Source organism: Lycium barbarum, chromosome 4 (genome assembly GCF_019175385.1).
Source record: "Lycium barbarum isolate Lr01 chromosome 4, ASM1917538v2, whole genome shotgun sequence".
NCBI classification, from domain to species: domain Eukaryota; kingdom Viridiplantae; phylum Streptophyta; class Magnoliopsida; order Solanales; family Solanaceae; genus Lycium; species Lycium barbarum.
Genome location: NC_083340.1, coordinates 128,740,047 through 128,767,450, shown reverse-complemented (window position 1 = coordinate 128,767,450; position 27,404 = coordinate 128,740,047). Strand labels below are relative to the sequence as shown.

The 27,404-nt window shown below is 35.7% G+C and overlaps 3 protein-coding genes across 3 annotated transcripts; 1 reads left to right on the top strand and 2 right to left on the bottom strand.

The window, feature by feature from the left end:
• Positions 1 to 4,119: 4,119 nt before the first annotated feature.
• On the bottom strand, positions 4,120 to 6,993 carry LOC132637773 (purine permease 1-like). Its single transcript, XM_060354811.1, has 3 exons — positions 6,621 to 6,993; positions 5,662 to 5,978; positions 4,120 to 4,473 (listed from the first exon to the last, which is right to left on the bottom strand). Exons 1-3 carry the CDS (start codon positions 6,991 to 6,993, stop codon positions 4,120 to 4,122), a joined length of 1,044 nt encoding a protein of 347 aa, XP_060210794.1.
• Positions 6,994 to 9,501: 2,508 nt separating this feature from the next.
• Positions 9,502 to 12,350, bottom strand: LOC132637772 (uncharacterized). The gene is made up of 4 exons (XM_060354810.1): positions 12,159 to 12,350; positions 11,055 to 11,828; positions 10,458 to 10,671; positions 9,502 to 10,397 (listed from the first exon to the last, which is right to left on the bottom strand). Exons 1-4 carry the CDS (start codon positions 12,348 to 12,350, stop codon positions 9,502 to 9,504), a joined length of 2,076 nt encoding a protein of 691 aa, XP_060210793.1.
• Positions 12,351 to 20,848: 8,498 nt separating this feature from the next.
• LOC132636431 (protein trichome birefringence-like 31) lies at positions 20,849 to 25,495 on the top strand. Its single transcript, XM_060353286.1, has 4 exons — positions 20,849 to 21,273; positions 22,087 to 22,258; positions 22,983 to 23,182; positions 24,892 to 25,495. Exons 1-4 carry the CDS (start codon positions 20,864 to 20,866, stop codon positions 25,241 to 25,243), a joined length of 1,134 nt encoding a protein of 377 aa, XP_060209269.1. The 5' UTR covers positions 20,849 to 20,863; the 3' UTR covers positions 25,244 to 25,495.
• Positions 25,496 to 27,404: the final 1,909 nt, after the last annotated feature.

Here is a 27,404-nt window from a genome sequence, read left to right as displayed (position 1 = left end):
TAAAATATATGTTGCGGTGCGCAACCCAATCCAAATGCATGAGTATGAATGCATGAATGATATCAATGCCAATGAGAATCTATCAATGTCAGTGGTGCCACATACGGACATATATCACGTGAATTTATCAATATCAATTGTGCCACACATGGACACCTATCGCAATGTCACGAATAGATCACATCCTTCCTCTTTACAAGACAATACCCAATAAATGAGAGATACGATTTCACAGTCATGATAAGGCAACTAAGCTTTAAATCTAGTGTCACACACGGGGTGACAAGCTAATAGATCATAATAAGACAACAAGCCACAATCAACAACAACACCAAATGAAATCATACCAATACCGACCGTGCCGCACATGGACACACCTCATAATATTAGGATCAATATCAATCCAATGGTGCCACACATGAACACATATCTCAAGGAGGCAGCTAAGAATCAAATCTAATATCATACGCATTACAATTCCAGCCTAATTTCATTATATTCCCCTTTTGATGATAAGTGAGATATCTAGAGAGAGATGAGTGTCAGTACAAGTCTCAAAGATAGCAAATATGACGACCAGCCAAATCACAATATAACGAAGCGACAAGCTCACATAATCAATCAATAGTACCAACCTAAGAATATCCAACCCACCTTCTAACCTGAAGACTTAACATGATTTCCCCGTCATATCTACTTCTACATATGTTTCACTAACTCAAGTCTAATCAAAGACAAGTCGTAACCTACCTGGTTGCCGAGCTGGAGCCACGACTAATCAAATATGTGCCTTGCCTTTCCGAAGAGCCTCTAAGTACTCCAAGTCTATCCATTATCGAATTCTAAGTTAGAAATAGGGAAGAACGATACCCAAATGCTATACTATCTTCCGAGTCAAAATCAACTTATGAAAAAGAGGGGAAACGAGCCTGCAAGTATAAAACGGGTATTTCAAAAGTGAAGTTGATAACCCAACGTTCTAGAAATTCAATTCCACTATACAATTGCTAAATTAACTCAAGACTAGGTCAATTACATCATTCAAGTCAAAACCCCCAATTTGGGTATGACCCTAACTTTCAAACCTTCAATTTCATCAACAAAAATGAAGGATTCAAGCCTAGTAGTACTAAATCATCAGTCTCCATACTTATATTAGTCAAATCCACCAATAAATCTCATTTAGAAAGACTAGAACTCATTTTATGAAATAATCATCAGAACCCATTTTTCCTCTTAGATTCCATAGAATTTCTAGCATGGATTCAAGCTTAGGAAATGTAAAGGAATGGATTAGAGGTTAGGGAACTTACCCACAAGAAGATTCAGCCAAAAACTCTTCAAATCGCCTCAATAGTGCTTAGGAAATAATAAATAAAGTGATAGAAGGGAAAGGGTTTTAACTAACATTAAATAGATTCTGGAATACATCATTCCGCCACAGCGGTCACGAGTCCGCTACAGCGGGCTCGCGCCAGTGGTACCACCCTCGTTGTCGTGCCTCCGCCACAACGGATCCCTGTTCTTTGTGGTGCCCCTCTCAAAATCCACAACAATGCTATAGTGGACTAAGACCTCGCTATAACTGGTCCTCTATGGTGGATCTGGTGCCGCTACAGCGGACACCAGACACCAGAATACTCTGGTTTTTCGCAAACCCAATCCCAAAATCCGACAATCTCCCGAGACCTCCCAGATACAAATCAGACATGCATTCTCATGTAAAAATACGCTACGGACTCACTAGCAGTCTCAGAATTCCTAATGAAGGTCTAATTGACTGGGTCAACACCCAAGGCCAAATACTAACTTCCTAACTAATGATCTAAAATGCTCCCGAGTACCTCGGGAACCAAAATGAACATCTCACCAAGTCACAACCAATCATCCAGACCTATCAGAATTGATGAATTTCAAAAAATGGTCTGTTTACCCAAAGTCAACTACTGGTCAATGCTTTTCACTTTAAGGCTCTATTTCGTAAAAATCATCATAAGTATCGCCTAATCACCTCAAGAGCCATACCAACCATCCACGTGGGTCAAAATCATACTAACAGGACTCGGGGAAGGGTCAACAGGGGTAAATGGGTCAAAAACGCTATAACGACCAAACAGATCGTTACAATTTCAGTTTAAAATCGAGGTATGACATGTTTTACCAAGCTTTTTTGAGGTTTGTGAGTGGGTTTGATGATTTATTATCGAGGGCATCTACTTGGGAGAGTTATAATGGTCTTCGTCGATACTTGGTGATGACTTGAGGAGGTATAAATGGTTATGGGAAGTCTTTAGAGTGATTGGGTGGGTTCCTGCGGATTTGGCTCGGCAGGGTAATCAATAGGTATGCTTACAGTGTGGTGATTTAAATATTTGAGAAGGCTTGGGAAATGGGTTTTTGGCTAAGTGATTTCAACACCAAGTTACGAAACTAACAGACTTGGAAGTAGTGCAATCGGCTTTGTGTAAGATGAGTTTTGATGGAATTGCTTAGAGTTTTCTCAAGCAAAGCAAGGATTCTTCACTAACGAAAAGAAGACATGATTTGGGCTTGTGCCATGTGTTTGAATGTTCTAAGGAATATTGGAGACGGACGGCCTTGGAAGGGGTGGAAGAAGGGCTAGTAGAATCAGAATATTTTATCGGTTCGAGTTGGGCATGGTTTGTGGCTACAGCTAAAGGATTATGGTGATAGGGTGATATTTGTGGGATCAAACTAATTGTGTGTAGAGGTGTGGTTATATCAAATCAGAGAATTCAAGCGGAGGCAGTTTTTATATTCGGGAATCATTTGTGAAAGAAATTTCGAGTATGAGAAATATAAAATTTTGGATTTTTGAGCTAAGTTAAAGGAAGTTTTGATTAATAAGGCGAAAAAGCAGTACTATCAATGTATTTCTTGCATGTGGAAGCTTTTGTGATTTTATAATAGAGATTCCTTGGTTGCCATTAGCGTTCATACTTTCCTTTATCGTTTGAGGATGAATGATTGTTTAATTAGTATCTGATGTAACGACCCGTTTGGGTCGTTTAGGTGTTTTACCCTTTTACCCCTATTGACCTTTCCCCTAGCTTTGTTAGAGTATTTTTGACTTGCGTGGATGGGTGGAATGGTTCCCGAGGTGGACGGGTGAGTCTTGGTTGATCTTGAGGAATTTAAAAGCTTTTAAGTTGAATAAGTGAAAAAGTGTTGACCAATAGCTGACTTTTGGGCAAATGAGTCTTTTTGAGGTTTCTGTCGGTTCCATTTGGTCCAAAAGGTCAATTATAACTTGGTAAGATGGTTGGTTAAGTTTCCGAGGCAGTCAGGAATGTTTTTTATCCTTTGGTTGGAAACTTGTTTCTGGGGTTTTGGGGGTTGACCGGGTCAAGATGACCTCCGTTGGGAATTCTGAGGGCACGGGTGAGTTCGTAGCGCGTTTTTTATTTGAGCATGAGCAAAACTCATCTCGTGGATTAGAATGGCCACATCTTTTTTGCTTAACTAGTACTAAAATATGAGTTCCATGTCTTGGTATTAAACGATCACAAGATAATAACGTTTCACGCTTGCACTGACAAGTCTTGTTTGCTCTTTCTGTGGCAGAACGACAATGACAAGCACATGAAATCCTTATGCACGTATGATATTTATACGGGGGAGTTGTACACTTCTCAATTGCTAAGAACCTACAACATCAGGACTGATGTTGAACTGGTCGCACTTACGGTCGCTAGAATTCCCTTCTTCAAGGAAGGCTTGTACTCCCTCTGTCCCAATTTATGTGATACTTCCTTTTTAGTCTATCCCAAAAAGAATAATAAATTTTTATTTGACAACAACTTAACTTTAAACTTTACCTTTCACACTTAACAAGATGATCTATAACCATACAAATATCTTTGGGTTATTTTAGACCATAAGATTAAAAAGACTTCATTTATTTCTTAAACTCGTGCCCAGTCAAACTATATTACATAAATTAGAACAGAGGGAGTAGAATATATGAATGAGGAAACTTTTATTTTGAGATCTATGATTATCATTGTGATAGCGTTATGTACTATCACATAGTAGTATTATTTATGTACTAGACATACTCAGAGATAAAGTTGAGTGGCTTTTTATTGCAAAAGTAGTTTAGTCACTTTGATGCAATACAGTAAAACTTGCATGATCATCCATGAAATTACCTCGTTTCTCCTTCTTGCTCTGCTCAATTTCACCATAGAAATAGGAAATAAATCCGCAGAGAGCTAGGAAAATAGCAACTCCCTTTTCAACTTGAAATTTTTCATGAAATAAAATTACAGCTAAAACTTCAGTAACAGGAAGTAAGAAAGCGCCTATAATTCCATAAACCAAAGATGATGAATAGAAGATTACTCCAACTAATCCCAACAATGCTAATTGCCAAAGAATGGCACACCATACTAGTACCAAATAATACTTAGCTTCTCCAATCTCATATTGACTTGCCTCCCTTGGTATTGTCTGTCAAATCAGTCATTAATATGTTTTGGTTATTGACTCTTCCTATACAATAGTTGAATAAACTTTATGCATGGTATAGAATAGCTTAATGAAAGAAAGGGAAGCCAGAGATGGAACATGAAGGGAAATAGAACAAATGGTATGTTTGATACAACAACAACAACTACAAGAAACCCAGTAGAATCCCACCATGTGGGATCTGGGGAGGGTAGAGTGTACGCAGACCTAATCCCCACCTTGAAATGTAGGGCGGCTGTTTCCGAAAGACCCTCGGCTCAAGAGAGGAAAACAAGACAAAAGGTCAGATAGGGCCAAGCATATAAAAAACAATATGAAAACAAGGAATAACAAAAGCGAGAAATTCATGGTAGAACAGTCCGGAAAGAAAGGAGCATTAACTACTATAGATAAGTAAGATAATCAAAGTACAAAGGCCCAACAAATATAAGCAGAAATCAATTGCAGAAGTCAAATGCCAATAAACGAATGAGCAAAACTACAACTACTATGGTGAAAGGATAAGCAACCTAGCCTTCTATCCTAATCTGAATCCTCCACAACCTCCTATCTAAGGTCATGTCCTCGGTAAGCTGAAACTACGTCATATCCTGTCTAATCACCTCTCCCAATACTTCTTCGGCCTCCCTTTACCTCTCCTGAAACCGTCCATAGCCAACCTCTCACACCTCCACACTGGTATGTTTGATACGAAGGAAAATATTTGTATGAAACTATTTTTGGATTTTTTTTAAGTGATGTTCTGGCTTATTTTCTGATTTGATAAAAAGACAAAAATAATATTATCCCAAATAGTGGGGGTGGGTGATGTTGAACTTTTAACCTACTCAATGCTCTTCTCATGGGCAAAACTTCAATTTCAACAAAAAATTTCCCATAGGAAATGTACTTTTAACTTTTGATCTTGAAAGTTTGTCAATGGGACAAGTTAGTGTCAAAAGTTCAAAACAGCTCATTTCTAAGATCACCGAGTGCAATTTCAGAAGAGAGGGAGTTTGAAAGTGGAAATTGTTTTTAATTTTAAAAATTTATTTTCTTAAAGAAAAAATTCTCCAAAATATTTTAACAATCTTACCTGTAAAAATAGGACTCCATACCAAAAACACTCAAAATGTCATTATTTGCTACAGTTGAATGCGACAAGTATTAAAAGGAGAAAAAGTCAGGTACCTGAAAATCCTTGTTAATAATCATTCCAACAGTGCAAAAAGCAGTAGCAAAAATACCAATAATCATCTGAATTTCCAACACAGTAGTGTAAGTAATCACTTGCTTTGCCTTCACATAAATCAACTCAATAAGCGGCATCATCAGCCCAAAACAAACTGCACCCATAACCGTCATTACAAACCCCAACATATACTCCTTAACCGACTCTCCCGTCGACCGGTCACCGTCTCCTTGAAGCGCCAACATGGCAGCTCCGGTGATTAATAAAACAACGGAAGACTTCGAATACGCCGTCAATTTTTGCTTCACCAGAAGTACTGCAAACAGGAGCAAATTTACATTAGAAATTGTGGTGCACATGAACCCATGGTCAGTGGCGGAGCCACATAGAGCCGAGGGTGTTCATCCAAACCCTCTCGACTGAAAAAATACTGTTTTTACAAGGTTAAAATTATTTTTTACGTATATATAGTAGATGTTGAACCTCCTTAGGCTTCTTCGTATGTTACTTTTTTATATTTTGAACCTCCTCGGCGGAAATCCTGGCTCCGCCACTGCCCATGGTCACTCCGACAAACTCGATACTCCCTCTGTCCCAATTTATGTGGCACAGTTCGGATTTCGAAAGTCAATTTATTCAGTTTGGACTATGAAACCTTCAATTTTTTTAAAATAAAATCTATATATTTGGATACGATGTAAAAAGTATTTTAAGTCACAATAATCAATAATTCAAAATATTTATAAGGCATATTTGCGGTACAAAGAAAAACTTGTTTGACGCTCGAAATCCAAAGATGACACATAAATTGGGATGAAGGGAGTATTTTATACACATATTTCTTAGAATTGATTTAATAGCTCTGATGTCATCCATGCTCCAAAAGGATTGTATGATGCACTTGATTGAATGCTAAGTTATTTATATAAAGGACTAGAGATCAATTCTCACTTAGTACCTGCAAAGAGTGCGGTGAACGCGAGTTGAGTCGCGTTGATAAGAGATGAAGTTGAAACGGATAATTTTGCAGGGCCCCATGAGATTAAATAACCGTCGAGACCGGCGATGATTCCGACGCTGGCAGCTCCGATGAATTCTCGACGAGTTATGAAGAATATTTTGGCGGCCTCTGGGCCGTCAATTTTCCGGCGTTGAAAATAAGCCATGGATAAAGGGATGAGGATTAAGGGACAAGCAACAGTTTGTAACCAACTAGAAAGCCAAATTCTTTGACCACCATGGATGAAGTAGAGACGAGAGATCAAAGGGCCACCACAGTTGCCTATTGCAAACATAATTATGTTCAAAATTAGTAAGGTAAGTTTCTTCATTTTCGGTACCAGCTCTACTAATCAGTTTCTTATGGTTGAGTATTTTACAACATATAGTTAATTAAATTATTCAGCAAATTCATGATTATGCATCGGCAATTAAGCCTTATGCCTTTAATAACGTGCTAAATTATTTTTTTATATACTACAGTTAGGCCGTTACAATTTTCTATATATACATAGACTTTGTTTAGTAGTTGACCACTTGACCTAAACAATGTAAAAGTCGTCTGCACTTTGCATTAGTGCCTTCCATGTCCCTCAAAGGGCAGACTATATAATCATAAAGAAGAGTCAACTCTTCTAGCTATCTATCTCTAACCTTTTAAGATTTAAATGAGATAATGACATGTCTGATGAAAAGAATTCTTTATTAGTAGATTAATGTGCCTTATAGTAATGATCAATGACAGTTAAAATAAGAAAAGCCAACTCTGCTAGATGTCATTCTCCAATGTTTAAAGATTAAAATGAGATAATGATAGATCTGATGAGATGGATTCTGAAGGAATTTAAAGAAACTTACTAGATAGGATCGTGTGAGATATTTCTGGAATTGTATTTCTTCTTCTTCTGTATTACAAAGCTACTGTGTATCAATATACACAACCAACAAAGGGACTGAAATGTAATAAAAGAAAATACGTAGCGACCTACAGCTTTGTAACAGAAAAATGTAATAAAAGAAATTATGTACCCTATATATAGCAACTACATTAAAAGAACTTAACTCAGTCACAAAATAATCTATTTTTTATTTATTTATTTTTTTTGTAAAAGCCACCATTAAGGTGGAATTTTATTAATAAAGAAAATATGTACACATCAATCCAGAAGAGATTGATCCAGCTAAAAACAAAGAACAGAAAATAAGAAAAGATCAATCCAACAAGATTGATCCAAAAAAATGAAAGAAAACACAAGAAAATCTAGTGACTTATGGCCAGTAGAAGTAGACATGAACAAATTACACCAACTAGAATCCAAGAGCCTTGGCTTGATAACATCTATCACACCTCAAAGTCTCACAGGTGGAAAGCTTCAAGTCATCTGAATCATTCTTCAGGCAAGCTTGAAAGTAGTTGTATATTGCTGTGTATATCACCTTCTGCATGAAAACCAGGTCACTACCTTGCTTGATCCATAACCAGTACAGTCTGCTACTTAGATCATGAGCATCACAACATTTATATTAAGGAATGAGCATGACAAGCACACTGATACCACCCTAATACATATGCTGCAATAGCTCACAGTCTGTTGAAAAACTGTACTTAGCAATGGCTTATAGTTATGGTATCAAAGACTTTAATCTGGTGCTTTGTCTTGAAGAGTTCTTACTCTCAAGTTAGGAATTCCTATTTTTTCCAAATTCAGAATCTTCTTAGCTTGACTTGGTAATTCCTGAAAATTATGAAATTGAACTGCACCTGCAAAATCAAAAACAAAGTTAGTTAAAAAGTTTGCAAGTCCATTTCCTTCTCTGTGTATATGCTCCACAGTCACTCTTTGATCTTCCATCATCCTTTTGATATCATCCACCAACATTGAAATGCTCCAAGGGATCTTCCATTCAGCATTGATAATCATCTTCATGGTCATGGAATCAGTCTCTATAATCAATGGAAAGAGTTTCTTTTCCACACAGTACATCAGACCCATTCTAATAGCCTCAGCAACTATATTTGATCCATCAATCAGAGTTTTAGCAGTTGCATGCACCAAATCTCCATCTTCATTTTCTGATACAAAATGCAGCAGAACTTGGCCCTGGATTTCCTTTAGCAGCTCCATCAGTATTACACTTGTAGAATCCAGATGCAGGTCTCATCCATTTAATAATTCTGCAGATAATAGTTGGTTTATACCCTTCAAAGAATTGAATAATCTGATGCCATCTAGTTGGAATATTTATCCCAGGAAACTGAACTTTACATAACATATAAATGTTCAGATTTATTTCATATATCACTCTATTCAGATTCATATTGCCATCATGTAGCCTATTGTTTCTCCACTTCCATATTTGCCACACAATGAAAGCAGGAACTGCTTTGTATATTAACTTCAGTTTGAAATGGCATTTTGCTTCCCACCAACTTCTTATGGCATGTTTCACCTGAATACAATTCATGCTCAATCCAGCCCCTGTATTAAAGATTCTCCATACCTTAGTAGCCAAATCTACAATCAGAAACAGATGGTTAATGGTCTCATTCTGAGCAGTATGGCAGCAACAACACTTTGAAACTATAGGAATGCCAATACTTGCCACAACTTCATCAATTGGCACTTTAAACTTCCACAATCTCCACAAGAAGAATGAAAATTTAAAAGGCACACATTTAATCCACATATTCTGAAATGGCACTGTTGCATTAGCTTTTTGTCTCAACAGCTCCCATGCACTACTTACTGTAAACCTTCATGTACTTGTCATCATCCACCAAGGTCTGTTTCATTCATTTGATGCATATTTAATATCAATTTCCTGTGTTATATGCTGCACTACATCTTCAGGAAATAGCTGCATGAGTTTGTTAATATCCCATCTTCCATTTTAATAAGCTCAGAAACATCTTCAGCATGATCATTGATTTGCCAGGACTGGGGAACCACATAGCTGAGAGCACCTAACTTAGTCCAATTATCAAACCAGATGTTTGAACTTCCAATCTTTAGCTCCCACCAGATTTCCTGCTCAATACTTTCCCTTGTTTCTAACATCATCTTCCAGACTTGTGAACCTCCCTTCCATTGAACCACCTGAGGAATTTGCTTCTTACAGTATTTGTTCCACATGAAATTAGCCCAAAGTGAACTAGTGGTTCTAAACTTCCAACAAAGTTTAGCACATAAGGCTTTGGACATGCCATAAATAGACCTGAAACCCAAACCTCCTTCATGTTTAGGAAGGCACATGTTAAACCAATATGACCAGTGTCTGCATCTTCCTTCCTCCTTATAATTCCAAAAGAACCTTGCAAAGATCCTGTACAGTTCTTTTATAACACATTTAGGAGGCCTTATAGCAGATAGAACATGAATTGGGATACTTTGAAGGACACTTGTAATCAACACTGCTTTTCGCCCATAAGACAGTAACTTTCCTTTCCAAGTTTGCAATTTGTCTTTGACTTTCTTCAATAACTCAGTATAATCCACTTTCCTTTTCCTGGCATGAGTAATTGGTACTCCAAGATATGTAAAAGGAAATTGCCCTCTCACAAATCCTGTTACTGCTGCAACCTGCTGACTTAACTCATTTGAAACTTTGTTGAACATATAAAAAGAACTTTTCCTCTTATTTATCAGTTGTCCAGATATTTTCTCATATTCTTGAAGAGTATCCATGATCATCTGTAAAGAGTAGTTGTCTGTTGCAGAAAAGATGATTGTATCATCTGCATATGCCAGATGATTCAGCTCAGCACTCCACTTTGGCATCCCATAACCAACAAAACCAGGCTGATCAAACAAAGAGTTTAATGCTCTTGAAAGAACTTCTGCAGCTATAATGAAAAGAGCAGGAGAGAGTGGATCCCCCTGCTTGACACCCCTTGTAGAGTGAAAGAAACTATGTGCCTGACCATTTAGAAGTACAGAATACCAATTATTTGCCAACAGCCTCCATATAAGATCAATGAAAGCTCCAAAAAATCCCATCTTCTTCATCACCTTACAAAGATATAACCATGAGACCCTGTCATATGCTTTTGTCATATCCAACTTAATCACAACATTTGCTAGTTTTCCTCTCTTCCTTATATCAGTTACAATTTCTTATGTCAACGATACATTCTCAATTATATTCCCGCCCTTGACAAAATCTGATTGATTTGGAGAAATCACCCTTGTAAGTAACTTGTCCAATCTATCATGAACTACTCTTGATATGACCTTATTGATAAAGTTGCTAAGACTTATAGGTCTCATATCAGAGAAAGACTCAACAACATTCTTCTTTGGCAACAAAACTAGATTAGTGTGAGTGATTGACTTGGGAAGAGTCTGTCCTTCAAAGAAAGCTTTAACAACACTAAATACATCAGCCTTATCACCTCCCAACACTTCTGATAAAATATCCCAGAAAATCCATCAAGGCCACAGGTACTATCCTCATTTAATTCAAACACTGCCTTCTGTACTTCCTCCATAGTAGGTTGTTCAGCAAGTAGCATATTATCCTCCTCTCTAATCAGTTTAGGAATATGATTAAGAATTTGAGAGTCTTTACTAACCTCCTCATGAGTAAATTGCTTATGAAAAAAATTAACAACTTTACCAGCAACTCTATCAGCATCCTTTAGCCAATTTCCAGTAGCATCTTGAATCCTCTTAATCTGGATTCTTTTCCTTCTTCCTTTTACCAGACTATGGAAATATCTTGTATTTTTATCACCTTCTGAGAAACAGTCCATCCCAGCTTTTTGCCTCCAGAATTCTTCCTCATAGTGAAGATACAGTTTAAGTTCTGCTTGGGCCTTTTGCATGACCATTCTATTTTCTTCAGATGGGGTCTCCTCAAACAAATGCTCTTTAATCTTAACTATATCCTCTCTGATGACTAGTTGTTTAAAAATGTCCCCAAAAGTAGCCTTACTCCATGTACTTAAAGCAACTTTCAGTTTCTTCATCTTGAGTTTAAAGGAAAGAAAAACATCATCAGATAAGTGTGCTTCCCATTGCTGCTTAATAAAGTCAAGAAAAGTATCATGCTCCACCCAGAATTTGAGAAATCTGAATGGTTTGATAAAATTCTCCACTTGATCTCCACAAGATACAAGTAATGGTGCATGTTCAGAACCAGTCCTTGACAAATGTTCCACTTCAAGCTATCAAAACCAATTCTGGAATGTATCATTATGCACAATCCTATCCAACCTCTTAAAAATGTAGTCATTGGTAGCCCTACCATTCCACCAATTGAAAGGATTCCCTTTCAAAGGCATCTCATGCAACTCACAAGAATTCAGACAAAAGGCAAAATCTTCATATTCTTGTGGCAATGCTGGTAAACCTCTTATTTTTTCTTTTTCATTCAATATAACATTGAAATCTCCACCAATCCGCCAAGGAGATGTTATGTTACTAGCCAAGAAGTATAAACTATCCCATAACTACAATCTCTCCACTTCTGAACATTTAGCATAGACTATTGTAACCACTATATCTCTATTCAATTCTTGAAACTTCAACTTTACAGTAATGGATTGTTCGATATCCAAAAGAACCTCAACATCTACATTATCTTGAACAAAAAACCAAATTTTACCCTTACAATTGAAATTAGCATAAGGCATTCCAAGTCTCCTTCTATATTTCTGAATCTGTCTCTGATGCTGAAAAGGTTCCATCAGAGCCACCAAAAAGAACTTGTGATGCCTATTTAACATTTGAACTCTATGAAATGCTTGTTGTGACTTCACTGATCTTATGTTCCAAAATAAGGATTTAACAATCATTTAGTAGATTTCTTAGAGTTATTCCTTGTTGAGTACCTCACTGTTTGTGGAACATCAGAAGAATTTTGCTTTCTTCCTTTTCTTGGCCATTTGCTTTGTGATTTAGAGATAATCCTGCTTCTATGCACATCTGTTGAAGATTCATATCAATAGCAGCACCATCAACATCTTCTTTCTTATTTTTTACCAAAGTCAACTTATCTTTTTCATCCTGTATATTATGAGAAACTACATCATGCAAAGCCTTATTAGGTGAAATCCTTACAGCAACACTCAGAGGCTGAGCATCGTTGACATCAGGATTAATAGCCAAAGCTAAGTTCCTTTCTTCTGCATCTGCACCTTTTTCAGGATAATAGCCAACCAACTGCAAGTTACTACTAGAATTGTCTACATCCTCATTAGAAATCTCTTCAGTTACCCTATCTGCATCAACCTGTATGCTCATATCACCACCACTCTCATTATTCATGCTTACATTTGTTGATAATACTTGAGTGACCTGTTCTTTCTCCAAAGTAGATACCATTTTGCTATCATTCTCAAGCATGTTATCAGATATAGAGAAATTAGCTAAGAACTCTTTTGTGCTATCAACACTCTTGTTATCAGGAATCATCTCTGATCCAATGACAACATCCTCTTCTTTATCCAGCACCTTACCTTGCTCTATTTCCTTTTGTTCACATTGAGTTGAATCAGCATGATCATCCATAACTTTCAACGTATCAGTTACAATTTTTGGCTGAGCCTCCAGATCATCAGATTGCATGTCTTTTCCTTGAACCAACACCTGAAGAGAATTGACTATATCTTCATGCCCTTTAACACTGATAAGCTCTACTTCTGCAATTTTATCATAATCAGTTGAGACCATTTGATCTTATGAATCCTCCAACTTGTTCTGCACTTTAACATTTGATTTCTTTTCTGAATCATCCTTCATTAACAATAAATTTTGATTCTGATCACCAAGCCTTCTTTGATCTTCAGAGATAATTAACACCTGCTCCTGGTCTTCATCTGCATTGTTATTTACCACTTCTACATCGAGATCATCTCTATTATTCTGGTTTTGTAACACCTCAAACTTGTTTTGGACCATCACATTTGTATCTTTAATCTCAGTTGGGGTGATCTGTGACAACTTTGAATCTGAGTTATCCTACTTGGCACTCGAGAAATCCCTATTATCTTTAACATTCCAATTCCCAGGATCACCAAGTAATTTCCCACTAGCTAATCTCCTAGCATTAAATTTCCTCCTATTTTGAAAAAAAAAAAATGATTCCTTTGATGATGTGCATCAAGTAATTTGCCATTTGTTACCTCGTCATGTTTTACCTCATCAATCACAATAGCCTTCCCTTTCTTAACAGAATCATTTTCCACTTTCTCAGGCTCATTCACTACATGCTCATCATCCTTCTCCTTGTCCTCATCAAATAGTGCTAGTTCTGGATGAAGTCTCCTGCATTCAGCCTCATTATGCCCTTGTAACTTACATTCTTTACAATATTTTGGAAGATAATCATATTGTATCTTCACTTTTTCAACTCTAACCTCCTTAGAATCCTCATCTTCAATTTCCATATTAACAAAATCAGGTGGATCTGCCAGTAAGTCCATAAGCACTTTGACTCTTGCACAACTTGGTCTTGTGCGATTAATAGTGGCAAGATCCACATGAAGAGGTATACCAACAGCAGATGCAAGTGAAAATAATGCCTCCTTGACAAAGAAAGTAGGCAGCAAGTATGGAAAGGAGATCCAAGATATAACCTTTGATGTTTCTTGATCAACTTTAAACTTAGAATCATATATCAAAGGTCTCATTTGGTACGAATATCCATCTCTAGATTGTAAGTAATACACACCTTTTGAACAAAGAGTAACAAAATCCTCCTTTGTCGAAAGTCTATAAGCACATGTCTATCACGAAACAAGACAATGGTGCACTTCCCTTTCATCCCACATTGAACAGAGATGATAGATCTTAGTTCCTCCAATGATGGCCATCCATATGAAAATTTTCCAACGACTGCATGCTTCAAATCTTCCAATTGCTCCATCTGATCCACCTCTCTCTCAGTCCATCGGAATACATGAACACCATTGCGATATTCCACCTTTTTAACAGAGAGTTTCGACGTACCATTTTGCATGGGATTAGGGTTTTATAGTTGAAGTATATGTCTATAATCCATCTTAGGTATTGTAGGTTCATTATGGGAGTCTTTCATGGTTATAGTAGGTGTAGGGGTAGATGTAGAGGTCTGGCCAGCCACCAGAGATGACTGACCAGTGGCCACGACGGCCATACTGCCGGCGGTAAAGGTTTAAAAATTAGGGTTTTGCATGGAGCTAGGGTTTACGTTGAGAGCACTTTTTCTTTTTTCTTATCGCTTTCTGCCCAAACTAGGCTGAGACCTCAGTCACAAAATAATCACTTTAAAAAATAAAAAATGAAAAAGGAGCAACACCACAGATAAGGACCCTTTCTCTTGGAAGTGAAAAAGTTAAAACATTGCATAATGTTCAAAGCATACTGCTCATACTTAGGCTTGATTACTTAATTCCTAAGTAATTTGACATACTTGACCATAATCAATCAATTTCTAGCCATATTATTTTGCTGTAATTACTGTTCCTTTTTTTTCAAAATGCTTTATCTTGGCTTCTTCACTTTCGTTACTTCTTTTTCTAACCTATTCTATTGCTTCTAGGTGATTCTACAATCTCCTTAAGGAAGGAGAGTTTGCTACCTTATAATGCAGAGTTTGCCTTAAGGTAGCAAACTTTGTGTGCCTTAAGGCAAAGTTTACCTTCAGGCATAAGGAAAACTCTACTTTAAGGTAGAGTTTGAATCCAAAACTCTACCTTGCGAATTTTTTTAAAATTTTTGACTGAGCAGAAATTCGAACCCGAAACCCATGAGTTTTTAGGCAAAGAGCAAAAATTAAACACCAACAATTTGAGGGACAAAAATTAAAGACCTGTGCCTTTGAAGGTCAGTCCGCGCAAAAAAAAAAGGGCCAAGTGCACGGGTACCTATTTTGGGCTGCTATTTATGTTTTAATCACGGTTTACAAATTATTTGAATCCTACCAAACTAGTGGTCCTTTTCTTGGCTAATTGCATTAATTTAAACACATACGCAGCTACAGATCATGGCTCCGAGGATGTTCGTATCACCAACAAAATGTTAATATTACAAACTGAAGCATTAATCTAGAGTGAATAGTTCTTCCAATGTCTGTCAAAAAAACAGCATTTGCATACACCGGAGGAACAATCAAGAACATATTTTATCACCACAAAACGCTCCTTCCTTTGCGAATATGCTTGAGCAATTGATTTCTGCTCCCGGTACACCTGCCTTACTTTTGGATTCCTCAGGTTTATCATTAAAAACCTGCATTCAAGAATTAAAGCTTCGTAAGTATCGTGGCCTTGTTTCTAACATATTGATTACCTGTGAGCCATATTCGATCTCCAAAGGGACTAGATGTTGCACTCTATTTTTAATAGGTTAAAATTAGTTCACAACTTATGGCTGTGTTTTCTCTGTTTTGAAAATTATTAAGGGTCGCCACCTAATATTGGAAACCATTTATAAAAATGTAAACTCCATTTTAGTCTTTGAAATGGTGAAATTCTAGGTAAGGATTTAACTTATTCTTCGGGGAAGGGGTTAGACATCCCTAAGACGGCTCCTTAAACTTAGTCTAATTAACACGAGGGGGATTATCTACTCCATTTTTTATTAGTTTTAAAAGAAAAGGTGATAAAGTCAATTCTTAAAGCTAGGAAGTACATATGTGTATATAAAGAATATATGTAATGCATATAACGTGGCATGATATATTTCTAACCTATAATATGTATAGTTTATCATCTATAGTTTTCTCTGATGGCTGAAAAATGTTACTCCCTCCATTTCAATTTAAGTATCTTAGTTTAACTGGCCACGAAGTTTAAAGAATAATAAGAGACTTTTGAATTTTGTGATCTTATGTATGTAATGTACTAAAATGTTCTTTGAATCTTATGATTTTAAATTTGTCATGTAGGATGTTTGTATTGTCAACTTACTAAATATAGAAGGAGGTACTTTTATCGGGATAGACTAGAAAGAAAAGTAAGACACTTAAAATGAAATAGAGAGAGTACTATAATTTTTTGAAAAAGATAAAAATTAATTTCTTTTTTTCATCTCGAGATCAGCGTAAACCTCCTTCTTCTGGCATTATATGGAGGTATTAATACCAGGCTTTGTCGGTGGTCGACATGGTAGGAAAATGGGTATTTAGCTTTCTTATATCGCTTGGGTAGTCCTACTCCTTTGACCTAAGTTTTGGGGGAAAATGACACAAATGGTCATCCTGGTGAAATTATTGACACTCGATGGCCCAAGAATCTTAAAAGTCATATTTTTATTCTTTTCAAAATAATTCCATTTGCTAGCCATTTTTCAACTAATTCCAGTATATGTATATAAATTGTATCATTGTTGTATATGTATCACTACTGTATATGTATAGAAAATGTATCATTCGTATAGAAACTGTATAATTGTTGTATAGAATGTGTCTCTCAACTGTATGTGTGTGGAAAAATGTATCACACATATAGAAACTGCATCATTATCGTAGGGAATATGTATCCCTATATATATATACAGAAAATATATCATTGTTTTATAATTTGTGAATAATAAATGTATAATCAACATATGATTTATGTTTAATAAATGTATAGTTAATGTATATTTAGAAAATGTATCATTGGTGTATAATTTATGTTTAATTAATGTATACTTACTAATTATACATATGTTATACATTGTTTTGGGATATTTTTTGAAGGATCAGTATGAATTTTTTTCATCAGATATTTAGTGGCAACTTTTCCATCTTTTGTGGCGACTAAATAGTCATGTTCAACCTTTTAGCGACGACTATTGGCATGTCGCCACCAAAAGTCTGATTTTTTTATTTTTTTAGTAGTGAATGGGCTAGGCGGCTAGCACTTGGCCTTAATTTGGGCCGGGCAATTCCTCTTTTGGGGTGGTCTTTAAATTTTGCCCTTCATATTTGAAATCTTTAAATTTTGCCCTTCGCTAAATCCCATGGGTTTCAGGTTCGAACCCCAACACAGTCAAAATTTAAAAAAAAAAATCGCAAGGCAAAGTTTAAATTTCGCTATGCCCCCATCGGCATACACTTGTGAAGGAATTAGCAAAGTTATGCCGGACCCGACATACTTATGCCTTATGGCAGACTTGGCATAAGTATGTCGGTTCCGGCATAACTTTGATAATTCCTTCACAAGTTTATGCCGGATCCGGCATAAAAGTTTGCCCATTAAAAGTATGCCTCCATCGGCATAAACTTGTTAAGGATTTACCAAACTTATGTCGATGGGGGCATACTTATGCCTTATGGGCAAACTTTGCCTTGAAGCATATATATGTATTTTTTCAAGCATATATACCAAAGTTACATGGAAAAGTATTATGCTGCAACCAAATGTCCATCCCATATACAAATTCACACTTTGGCTGGCAATACAAGGTAGATTAGCAATTGTTGATAGACTTCACAAATTTGGCATTCAAGTGCCACCTGATTGCATCTTCTGTGGGCAGACCCAAGAAACATTTTTCCCATCTTTATTTTGAATGCTCCGTCACAAAAGGGCTGTGGTACAGATTGTTGGTATGGCTGGGGTACACTAGAAGAATAGGGGGCTGGCAAGATGAAATCAAATGGATCTCACACATTGCTAGACACAAATCAGGCCACTGCTCCATTACTTGCTGCATTTTTGGTATGCTAGTGGCATTGGTTTGGAGAGAAAGGAACCTACTCAGATTTCAAAACACTCAGTTTCTTCCTGATAGACTCTGCAGAGAGATTGCACAACATATTCACATCCAAGGCAGGAACAACTTCAAATGGCAGAGAGCTCTTGCTGCTATGAATTGCTATCCCTAGCTAAGTGTAGTTGATTGAAACTGGTTGTTGTTTTTTTAATGTAATAGTTGCTCCTAGTTTGACTTATACAAGTTAGTGAGTAGGAATTTTACCATGTACAGTTGAAGGTCAGCTTCAACTTTGTGCTGTACAAATTTTTTGGATGGAATAAAATAGACTTTCAACCAAAAAAAAAAAATTGCCTTATAAGGCAAAGTTTAAATTTTGTATGCCCCCTCCGGCAGACTTTTAGTTATGTTTAACTAAAAGTCTGCCGGAGGGGGCAGACTTTTAGTTATGTCGGATCCGGCATAACTTTAACTTTTTCTTAAAGATTGTATGCTGGATCCGGCATACACTCCCCCAGTCCTGCCTTGCGAAATTATTTTTTTATTTTATGCCTGAGCGGGGGTTCGAACCCAGAACTTCATGTATTTGCTCATCTTTCCAAGCAAAGGGCAAAATTTAAAGACCACAACTATGAAGGGCAAAATTTAAAGACCACAAATTTGAGGGGCAAAATTTAAAGACCACCCCAAACGAAGGGCAATCCGTGCAAAAAAATGATTTGGGCCGAACGGCCAACTCAGGTCATTTGATTAAAATGGGGCATTTTTGGGCCCTTTTTTTGCCGGTCATCATACCATGTACTTTTTCCAAGTTTTGGGGCATAAGTTAGGCCCAACATTCATTCTTAACCCACTTTGAAGCAGTTCAAGAGATATTTGCACTCCGATAAATTTTAAAGTCGTAATTGAAAAAAAAATTGAGGGGCCCTTTATTTAATGAATTAATTATAATTTTTTGTTGTCACTAGCGTAAGAAATTTTTACACTATTAAATCACATTACATGTTATAGTGAGTAACTTCTCTTAATTTCTAAAGGCCAAATATATAGATAGCCCCTTAAACACTTCAACCTCACCAAAAGTGTACCTATTAAACACAAGATGTCAAAAAAGGTAATCCAAACACTCCTCAGGCGCGTGAACTGCTCCAAAAAATATTTTTCCCGTTCTTTCATTTTTTTTCTTTCTCGTTCATCCTTTCTACCATCACCATAATGTCCCACCGAATTTTCTTCCTGGATTTCTTCTAGGCTCATCCCATTTTCCAAAACAAATAATTAATTCATCAATTTACTTAAAAGATACAATCCCAAAATTTCAAGATTTTTCCATTTTTACTGGTATAAACACTAGAATTTGAGGATCTCCAAATTTTTGGTTGACCCTTCATGGGTTCTCTGTTTCATCAGGTTAGGATGTAACCATGGTCGCATTTTCACGGACAGAAGAATGGAGGTGAGCTGGGTTAAGTTTCAGATATTAATCAAAGCAATTTCAAAACCAAATAGACATCACCACAGTTGGATTAAAATTCAAAAAACTGAAACAAGAATTTTGTTAACAAAAAATATTGTGAAAACACACACACACACACACATAATTTCACCCATCAAAATAAAAATCAGCTCATCAACTAAAAATCAAGCAACTTCTTAAGTAAATGGAGATTAAAAATCAAAATATACTAGAAATAAATTCCTCATTTTCTCAAAAAAAAAAAAAAAGCAAATCGAGATGAGAATTACCCGGCGAAAGTATAGGCCTATAGTGTTTGTCTAACAAAGAATTTGCTTGTATAAAGAATTTCGTTTACCATCTTGTGTTTGGCTCCATTACGAACAGGGATTAAGATGAGAGGAATGAAGACGCTGGTCCTTTTTTGTTTTCCTAAAATGGATTATTTTTAGTTTTAATCCAGGTTGGCATTACATGTAGGTAAAAGACACCAGGAATAAAGAAACTTGTGACCAAGCGCTTGAGTTTTTCGTGGACTGAGTAATTGCTTAATAGGTATACTTTTGATGAGGTCTACTAGAAACAAGTCCTAGTTGAAGTATCAAAATGAAAAATAGCGACAAGTTTAAGAGGCTACCTATGTATTTGGTCATTTCTAAATTACAACTCTTACATTTAAGGAGACTTACCTATCGATATCATTAGGGGACTTGATAATGTAAAAATTCTTTTCACTGACAGTGTATATAAATTAAACCCGTATTTATTATCCAGTTTCTACGTATCCAACCCCCTCCCTACTCGCCCCTTCTCCCCTTTCCCCTCTTCCATCCGACGTGGCACTCAAACTTCCCACAGAGGATACCGCTCTAAATCTTTTCTTCTCTGAGTTTATGATGTTAAATACATATCTCAATAAAAAAGTCACCAAAAATCTTGCATTTTGCTTTCTTCCCCTCTTAATAAGCAAAAAATTAACTGACATTGACATGGACCACCTATTTAAATGTTTTTTAAGGCTCTTGATGTACCTAACTCACTAAATCACCAACCAGTAGTTGTATAGAACACTTTCGGACTATGCTTAAATTACAAGACATTACTTCCTCCTATTTTTACACCATGCTTAATCTTGATTCTACTCCCACCAATATGACAACCCACCCCACACAGGATCGTAGGATCCTGTTTCTTTTTCCCCTTGCATTAGGCTCTTTTTTTCTTCTTGGAACCGTTAGAGTTTTACTTGATAACTTGAAAAACAACCAATTCCAATTTCTCTGGCAATCAAGTTTTTCTAGGGATAATAATAAGTTTCTTAGAGTGCCAATAAATGTTACATTAGATGAGGTCATTGAAGAAAGTTGCAATGTGTTTGAAGGGCAATGGGTTTGGGACAATGTTACATATCCACTGTATAAAGAAGACACTTGTCCTTATTTGGTTAAACAAGTTACTTGTCAAAGAAATGGAAGGCCTGATTCTTTGTATCAGAATTGGAGATGGCAGCCTCACGGTTGTAATTTGCCCAGGTACATATACATATATATACACATAATTTTATGATATCAACTGCAAAGAACAAATTTTTCTAGGTGTTTCTTGTTTGTGGAGGCAATTTTACAGATAGTCATCCAACTTTAGTTTGCCATACCAAAGTTATAAAAAGTAAACTTTCAGTTTACGAGCAAATGTCATAAAACTGATAAAGGATTTTTACACAAATAGCCCGTCTAATTCACTGTTTACTTTTCCTAATCGATATACATAATTGTAGACATATTATGCATTCGTCGTCTATATTTGCTCTAAGAGATTGAGTAACTCTATGTTAACTTTTCAAAAAATAACTCCATTATGCTATATGTATCATATAAATTAGAAAGAAAAAAAGGCCGAAAAATGCTATATTTGATCCCGTAAAAGACAAGTAATTAAGCTTTAGCATGTATAAATTGTCAGGTAAGTATGGTCACCTTTTCAACTAAAATAAAAAACCTATTTTATATTTACCCACCTAATACCTGTCATTCATCATGTGGCGGCACGTCATAAGTTATTTTTCAAGTGGGTTAGAAAAAGAGTTTCTTTCTTTTTTTTGGTCGTCTCGCGTGAATATTATGTAAGGTATGTTATCAAGTGATAGCCTATTTGTGTTTCCGGGATTGAGTTTAGCTCTTTTCTTTTGACAATTTTATGTGTTATTTAAGCATAATTGAGTTATTCTTCGATCAGAAAAATTAATTTTATGACTTTAGTACAATAAACTAAAAGTTAAATGATCATCCATAAAATTAACTTTATATTTATGTGGCTGGTTGGATTTGTAAATGTTTGTTCATCAGGTTCAATGCTTTGAAGATGCTGGAGATGTTGAGAGACAAAAGGCTCATGTTTATTGGAGACTCCATCCAGAGAGGCATGTTTGAGTCAATGGTCTGTCTAGTTCAATCAGTGATTGCAGATGGTGACGATTCCATTATAAGAGTTCCTCCCAGAAAGATTTTCAGAATTGAGGTGCTAATTACTTATTTGCTTGAGAGTTATTTCTGCAACATTGGTATCATGGATAAAATTCACTCATAGCCACTTTTTAGTCCTCGTAATTGAAAAATAATCAATATCATGGAGTTTCAATTCCACGGGTGATAAGCTCGTAGGTGAACTCCATGTCAATGAAATATGAGACCCTATGACAATTTTTCAAAGACGGGACAGAAAAGTGGTCAATAGGCACTATTTCTAGATGTAAAATCACAAGTGGCCGCTTTTCATCTCCTGTAATTGAAAATTCGCCAATATTATGGAGTTTTAAATTCCACAAGTAAATTCTTTTTTTTAATTATTATTATTATTTTGACTTGCTTGCAAAATCACAAGTAAACTCCATAACAATGTAAAATTTGAAGTTCCATAATATTGGCTATTTTTCAACAACAATTCCAGTAAGTGGCTATTGAACTCTTAAAATTCACAAATAACCACTTTTCAGCCCCTATAATTGAAATATAGCCACTCTCCTAGGGCTTCAACTTCTATTGGTGGGAACACCAAGATACTGTCATGGAGTTTCACTTGTGGGGGAAGTTGAAACTTCTAGAAAATGGCTATTTTTCAAGAACGTGACCGAAAAGTGGTCAGTTGAAGTTATTCATCGCTTCAATAGACACACACACAAAAAAAAAAAACATATGTTTTTGTTCATCATTTTCACCTTAAATTTTGAACATTTGTGTTGCAGGAATTTAATGCATCGATCGAGTATTATTGGGCTCCTTTCATGGTTGAATCCATTTCAGATCATGCAACTAATCATACTGTACTGAAGCGACTAGTTAAGCTTGACTCTGTAGAAAAGCATCGCAAGCTTTGGGAAGGAGTTGATATTTTGGTATTTGAAAGCTACGTGTGGTGGATGCATAAACCTTTCATCAATGCAACGTAAGTAACTTTTTCAGAGAAAAATGACACCCAAACAAAACATAGAGGGAAAATAAATTCTCTTTTAGCTTCTATCAATGTAAACGAACCAGGCCAATTAAAAGATAATTACAGGCAACTATTCATAATAACTAGTGTGCAATTAGTTACTCCTTCCGGTCCAAATAATTGAAGTTTTAGACTTTGACACATGGATTAAGAAATTCACTTCTAAAAATTAAGAGAATGTGTATTGACTAGAATACCCTAAGAGGGGCTTTGAAACTATAACAAGCATTAAATTTGTTCATTAAATTAAAAATGTGTCAAGAGTAAATTTGAAAAAAGAATAAATATCTTCTTTATAAACTAAAAACCTCAATTATTTTTTGATCAACTTTTAGAGGCTAAATCCTCAATTATTTTGAACCGGAGGGAGTACTTGAAAAAATAAGGAGGACAAGTTGTTGTAACAACTAAATTTACACTAATAATGGAAAAATTCTCTATAGTGTAAATGTATGAGTTAAATCAGGGGTGGACCTATGTACTAATTTTTGGTGCTCGAGCATCCATTAACTGTGGCGGATACTCTGCGTCGACATATAAAAAATATTGAAATTTGGGTATAAAATAATAAAGAGCACCTAGAAAGCAATAAAGATCTATGTGCTCTGATTAAAAGGTAATAGGCTTTAGGTTAAGCCACAAAGAAGCCGAGTTCATATCCTACTCAAAGCAATATATTTTTTGTTCATTTTAATTAAGGGGAGCACCCAAGACCATTTTTACTATTAGACAAACGAAATTACTGTGGAATGAGCTAATATTGTGGCACATTTGATTTTGTTTCTACAGATCCGGATCTCCTGAAAATGTTCGAGAATATAACGTAACTACAGCATACAGATTGGCGTTAGAAACTTGGGCAAATTAGATAGAGTCAAGTGTTAATCCTAAAAAACAAAAGGTCTTCTTTGCGACCATGTCCCCAACACATTTATGGTGAGACTAGATTCATCACTGAAGATTTTGTCTCAATCTTTTTATATTATATAACGATAATATCTGGGCCAGCGTATATACACTTTGATTATTTCATCCGAAACTTACCAGCAGCTCCTATTAGCACAAGAATTGGTGTAGCCACATCTGTTTGAGGGGTGTTAACAGAATTCCCTTTACCAAAATATTGTATTTGCTAATGGGTTGAAATTTTTTATATTGATATTTGAAACACATTAATTAGCACGAGGAAAGTTTCGAGCACAGAGGCAAAAGGCGCTAAAAATGTTTTAGCTCATAAATATTGAAGTTTGATCATGATCTCATTTAAAATTTAAGTTAGTAGAGATAACACATTTTTATATATTCAATCATGTATTCCAACACGTCCTCTCATGTGCAGCGTGATTCTTTTTCATGGACCAAACACGTGAAAATTCTTTTTGATAATAAGTGATGATGAAACTTGATCTCAGATTCTTTGTCGGCTATAGTACCATGTTAAATTGTGTAACCATCTCATCTTAAGATACCATATTGAATTGTGTGACCATCTCATCTGAAAGCTTGACATTTTAGGATTTTTCTTTTGATCCTCATATGTAGGCTTGCCCCCCTCGAGCACAAGTACGGAGTAGTTCTATCCACTAAAGCTTAAACAAGTGGAAAGAAATCACCTATTGTTTTCTGACTCCGACTCCAATAAGAAAATCTTTCATTTGCAGGAACTGGGAATGGAAAGGTGGAATTGATGGAAATTGCTTTAACGAGACACAACCCATCCGAGGACCCTACTGGGGAACTGGTTCAAATCTTGAAATCATGTCAATCTTAAAAGATGTCATAAATAAACTGCAAATCAATGTGCGGTTGCTGAATATTACTCAATTGTCTGAGTACAGAAAAGATAGTCACACTTCAGTTTTCGGTGAACGGAGGGGAAAACTCTTGACTAGACAACAAAGATCAGAGCCAAAAGCTTATGCTGATTGCATTCATTGGTGCTTACCAGGAGTACCTGATACATGGAATGAGTTGTTGTATGGAATTTTGTTGCAAGATTACCGCAATCACTGACACCGTAAATTCTCCTTTTTGAAAGAATTGTTTAATAGATGATACTCTTCTTAGTCCTCTTAAAATTTACTAACCTTTTAAATCACAGTCTCAAGATTACTTTTCTGCAAACTGAAATTATTATGAGAAAATGTAAGATCACCATCTAAAATGTTGTAAGTTACTGTAACTAGACAATAGTCTGATATTTTTTCAAGGTTGAGCAAACATTAGACCTAAATCTACCATTGTTAAGAAGAGCAACTTTCAGAATATTATATTTGCACAACTTTTATTTTATTTTAAATGGTAACCTAAAAAAAAGACATCTTTGTAAGCCAGTCCAATCATTGATTTTATGTCCTAATTAGAGAGTTGAGGCGAAAAATGACTTTGATGAACCGTTCGTCACACACTGGCCAGTAGCCACATTCACTTGCGTATTGCAGAAGTCGTAAGTGTTGAGAGTCCAGCTCTTCGTAAGTGTTGAGAGTCCAGCTTTAAGTATAGCTATGCTAGCAGAACTATGTTGCTCTGAATTTCGCATAGCTAATACTCCCATGACGCTATGCTGCGCCACAACAGGCTTTGTAGTTTGTCAACAGCTGATATATATATGGAAAGATTCAATCTACAGGAATCAATACAAAATGCCAATTTCTTGTGCTGCATCAGCTGAACACTAGTCAAGCTTCAAGTTCCAAGGGCAACCAACTCTTACCAGAAAACGGTTAACTCAAACATTAGCTAGTATAACTTTGCTATCTCTCACAAGCAAATAAAAATGTTTAAATCATCTATATAGCTTATTTTAGTTCTCAATTTTTCTATTTTCGGTCAGAAACCGAGGAGAAAACCAACATTACTACTTATAATAAGGGGGAATCCAAAGATTTTGTAGTCACTTAGTTAGAATCTAACTAATGGTTACTAACCAAAAAGCTTCTCTTCCAAATTCAACTTTTTAGTTGTCCTTTATTGCTTATATACATAGCTTCTTTTATATGCCACATTTTTCTCCTAATATATATTGCTTTATTGGCTTAATATTTTTTTTTAAAATTTGTTAGTAAATGTTAAAATGAACACATAAATAACGACTTATTTCAATTGAGCACACGAACACATGATAATATGTTTCTATTAGAAATTTTCTATTTAAATTTTAAAAATGCTTTTACGCGTATTCTCAAATGTCTATTACATAGATAAGTTAACTACTTAAAATATGTCACCTCTAACTAATGAGAAAATGACATATGTTATGCATGCGTACCTAAATATTACATAACTTTTAGTTTTCCAAGCAATAGTAATACTCCCTCCATCCCAATTTAAGTGTATTAGTTTGACTGGACACAATATTTGAAAAATAAATTGAGACTTTTGAATCTTGTGGTCTAAAACTTGCCAAAACTTGCTAAATATAGAAAGAGACACCTTTTTTGGGACAAATTAAAAAGAAAAGTAAGGCACTTAAATCGGGACAGAGGGAGCATCAAACAATTGTAACAAAAGGGAGCAATCACATTTAAGGTTTATTAGTATGGTTTTTTTTTTTTTGGCGGGCGCGGGGGGAGGGGCGGAGGAGGGTGGGGTGGGGGGGGGGGGGGGGGGGATTGGTAAAAAAAGATTAGGAGGTGATTGTTTAGCATAGGGACACATGATTAAATTAAGCATGAAGAATTGAAGCTTTATTTTTGTTTAAAAAATTATTAGAATGTACATTTTATAAAATAATGTGCCACTTATAAACTAACAAAAGAAAGAAATGTCATTTCCCCATCACATAAGTTTTTGGAAAGCAAAAGGATTTAATTATATTAAGAAAAGTCATTAATTCTCTTCATATTTTCATTGTAGTTTGTATATCTTAAATGAAAATAACATATACTAACGTCTCATCAAAAGAATAAATGTAGCATATATAATTGGTGTCTCTTGAGCCAACTTATTTTTCTTCTTTTTGAAAGAAAGTGTTATAGTTCATAATGAATATTTTTTAATCACACAGATGTTACAACTAAGTTGGATTTCAAAAAAATTTCAAAGTCTAAATCTAAATAAAATTAAATAAATAAATAATGCTAAAAAGAAGTCTAAAATAAGGACAAAAAAGTCTGTATTCAATTTTTATATACTTTGGGTGCAATTTTAACTTTTGGAAAGCCTTCAGTATTTT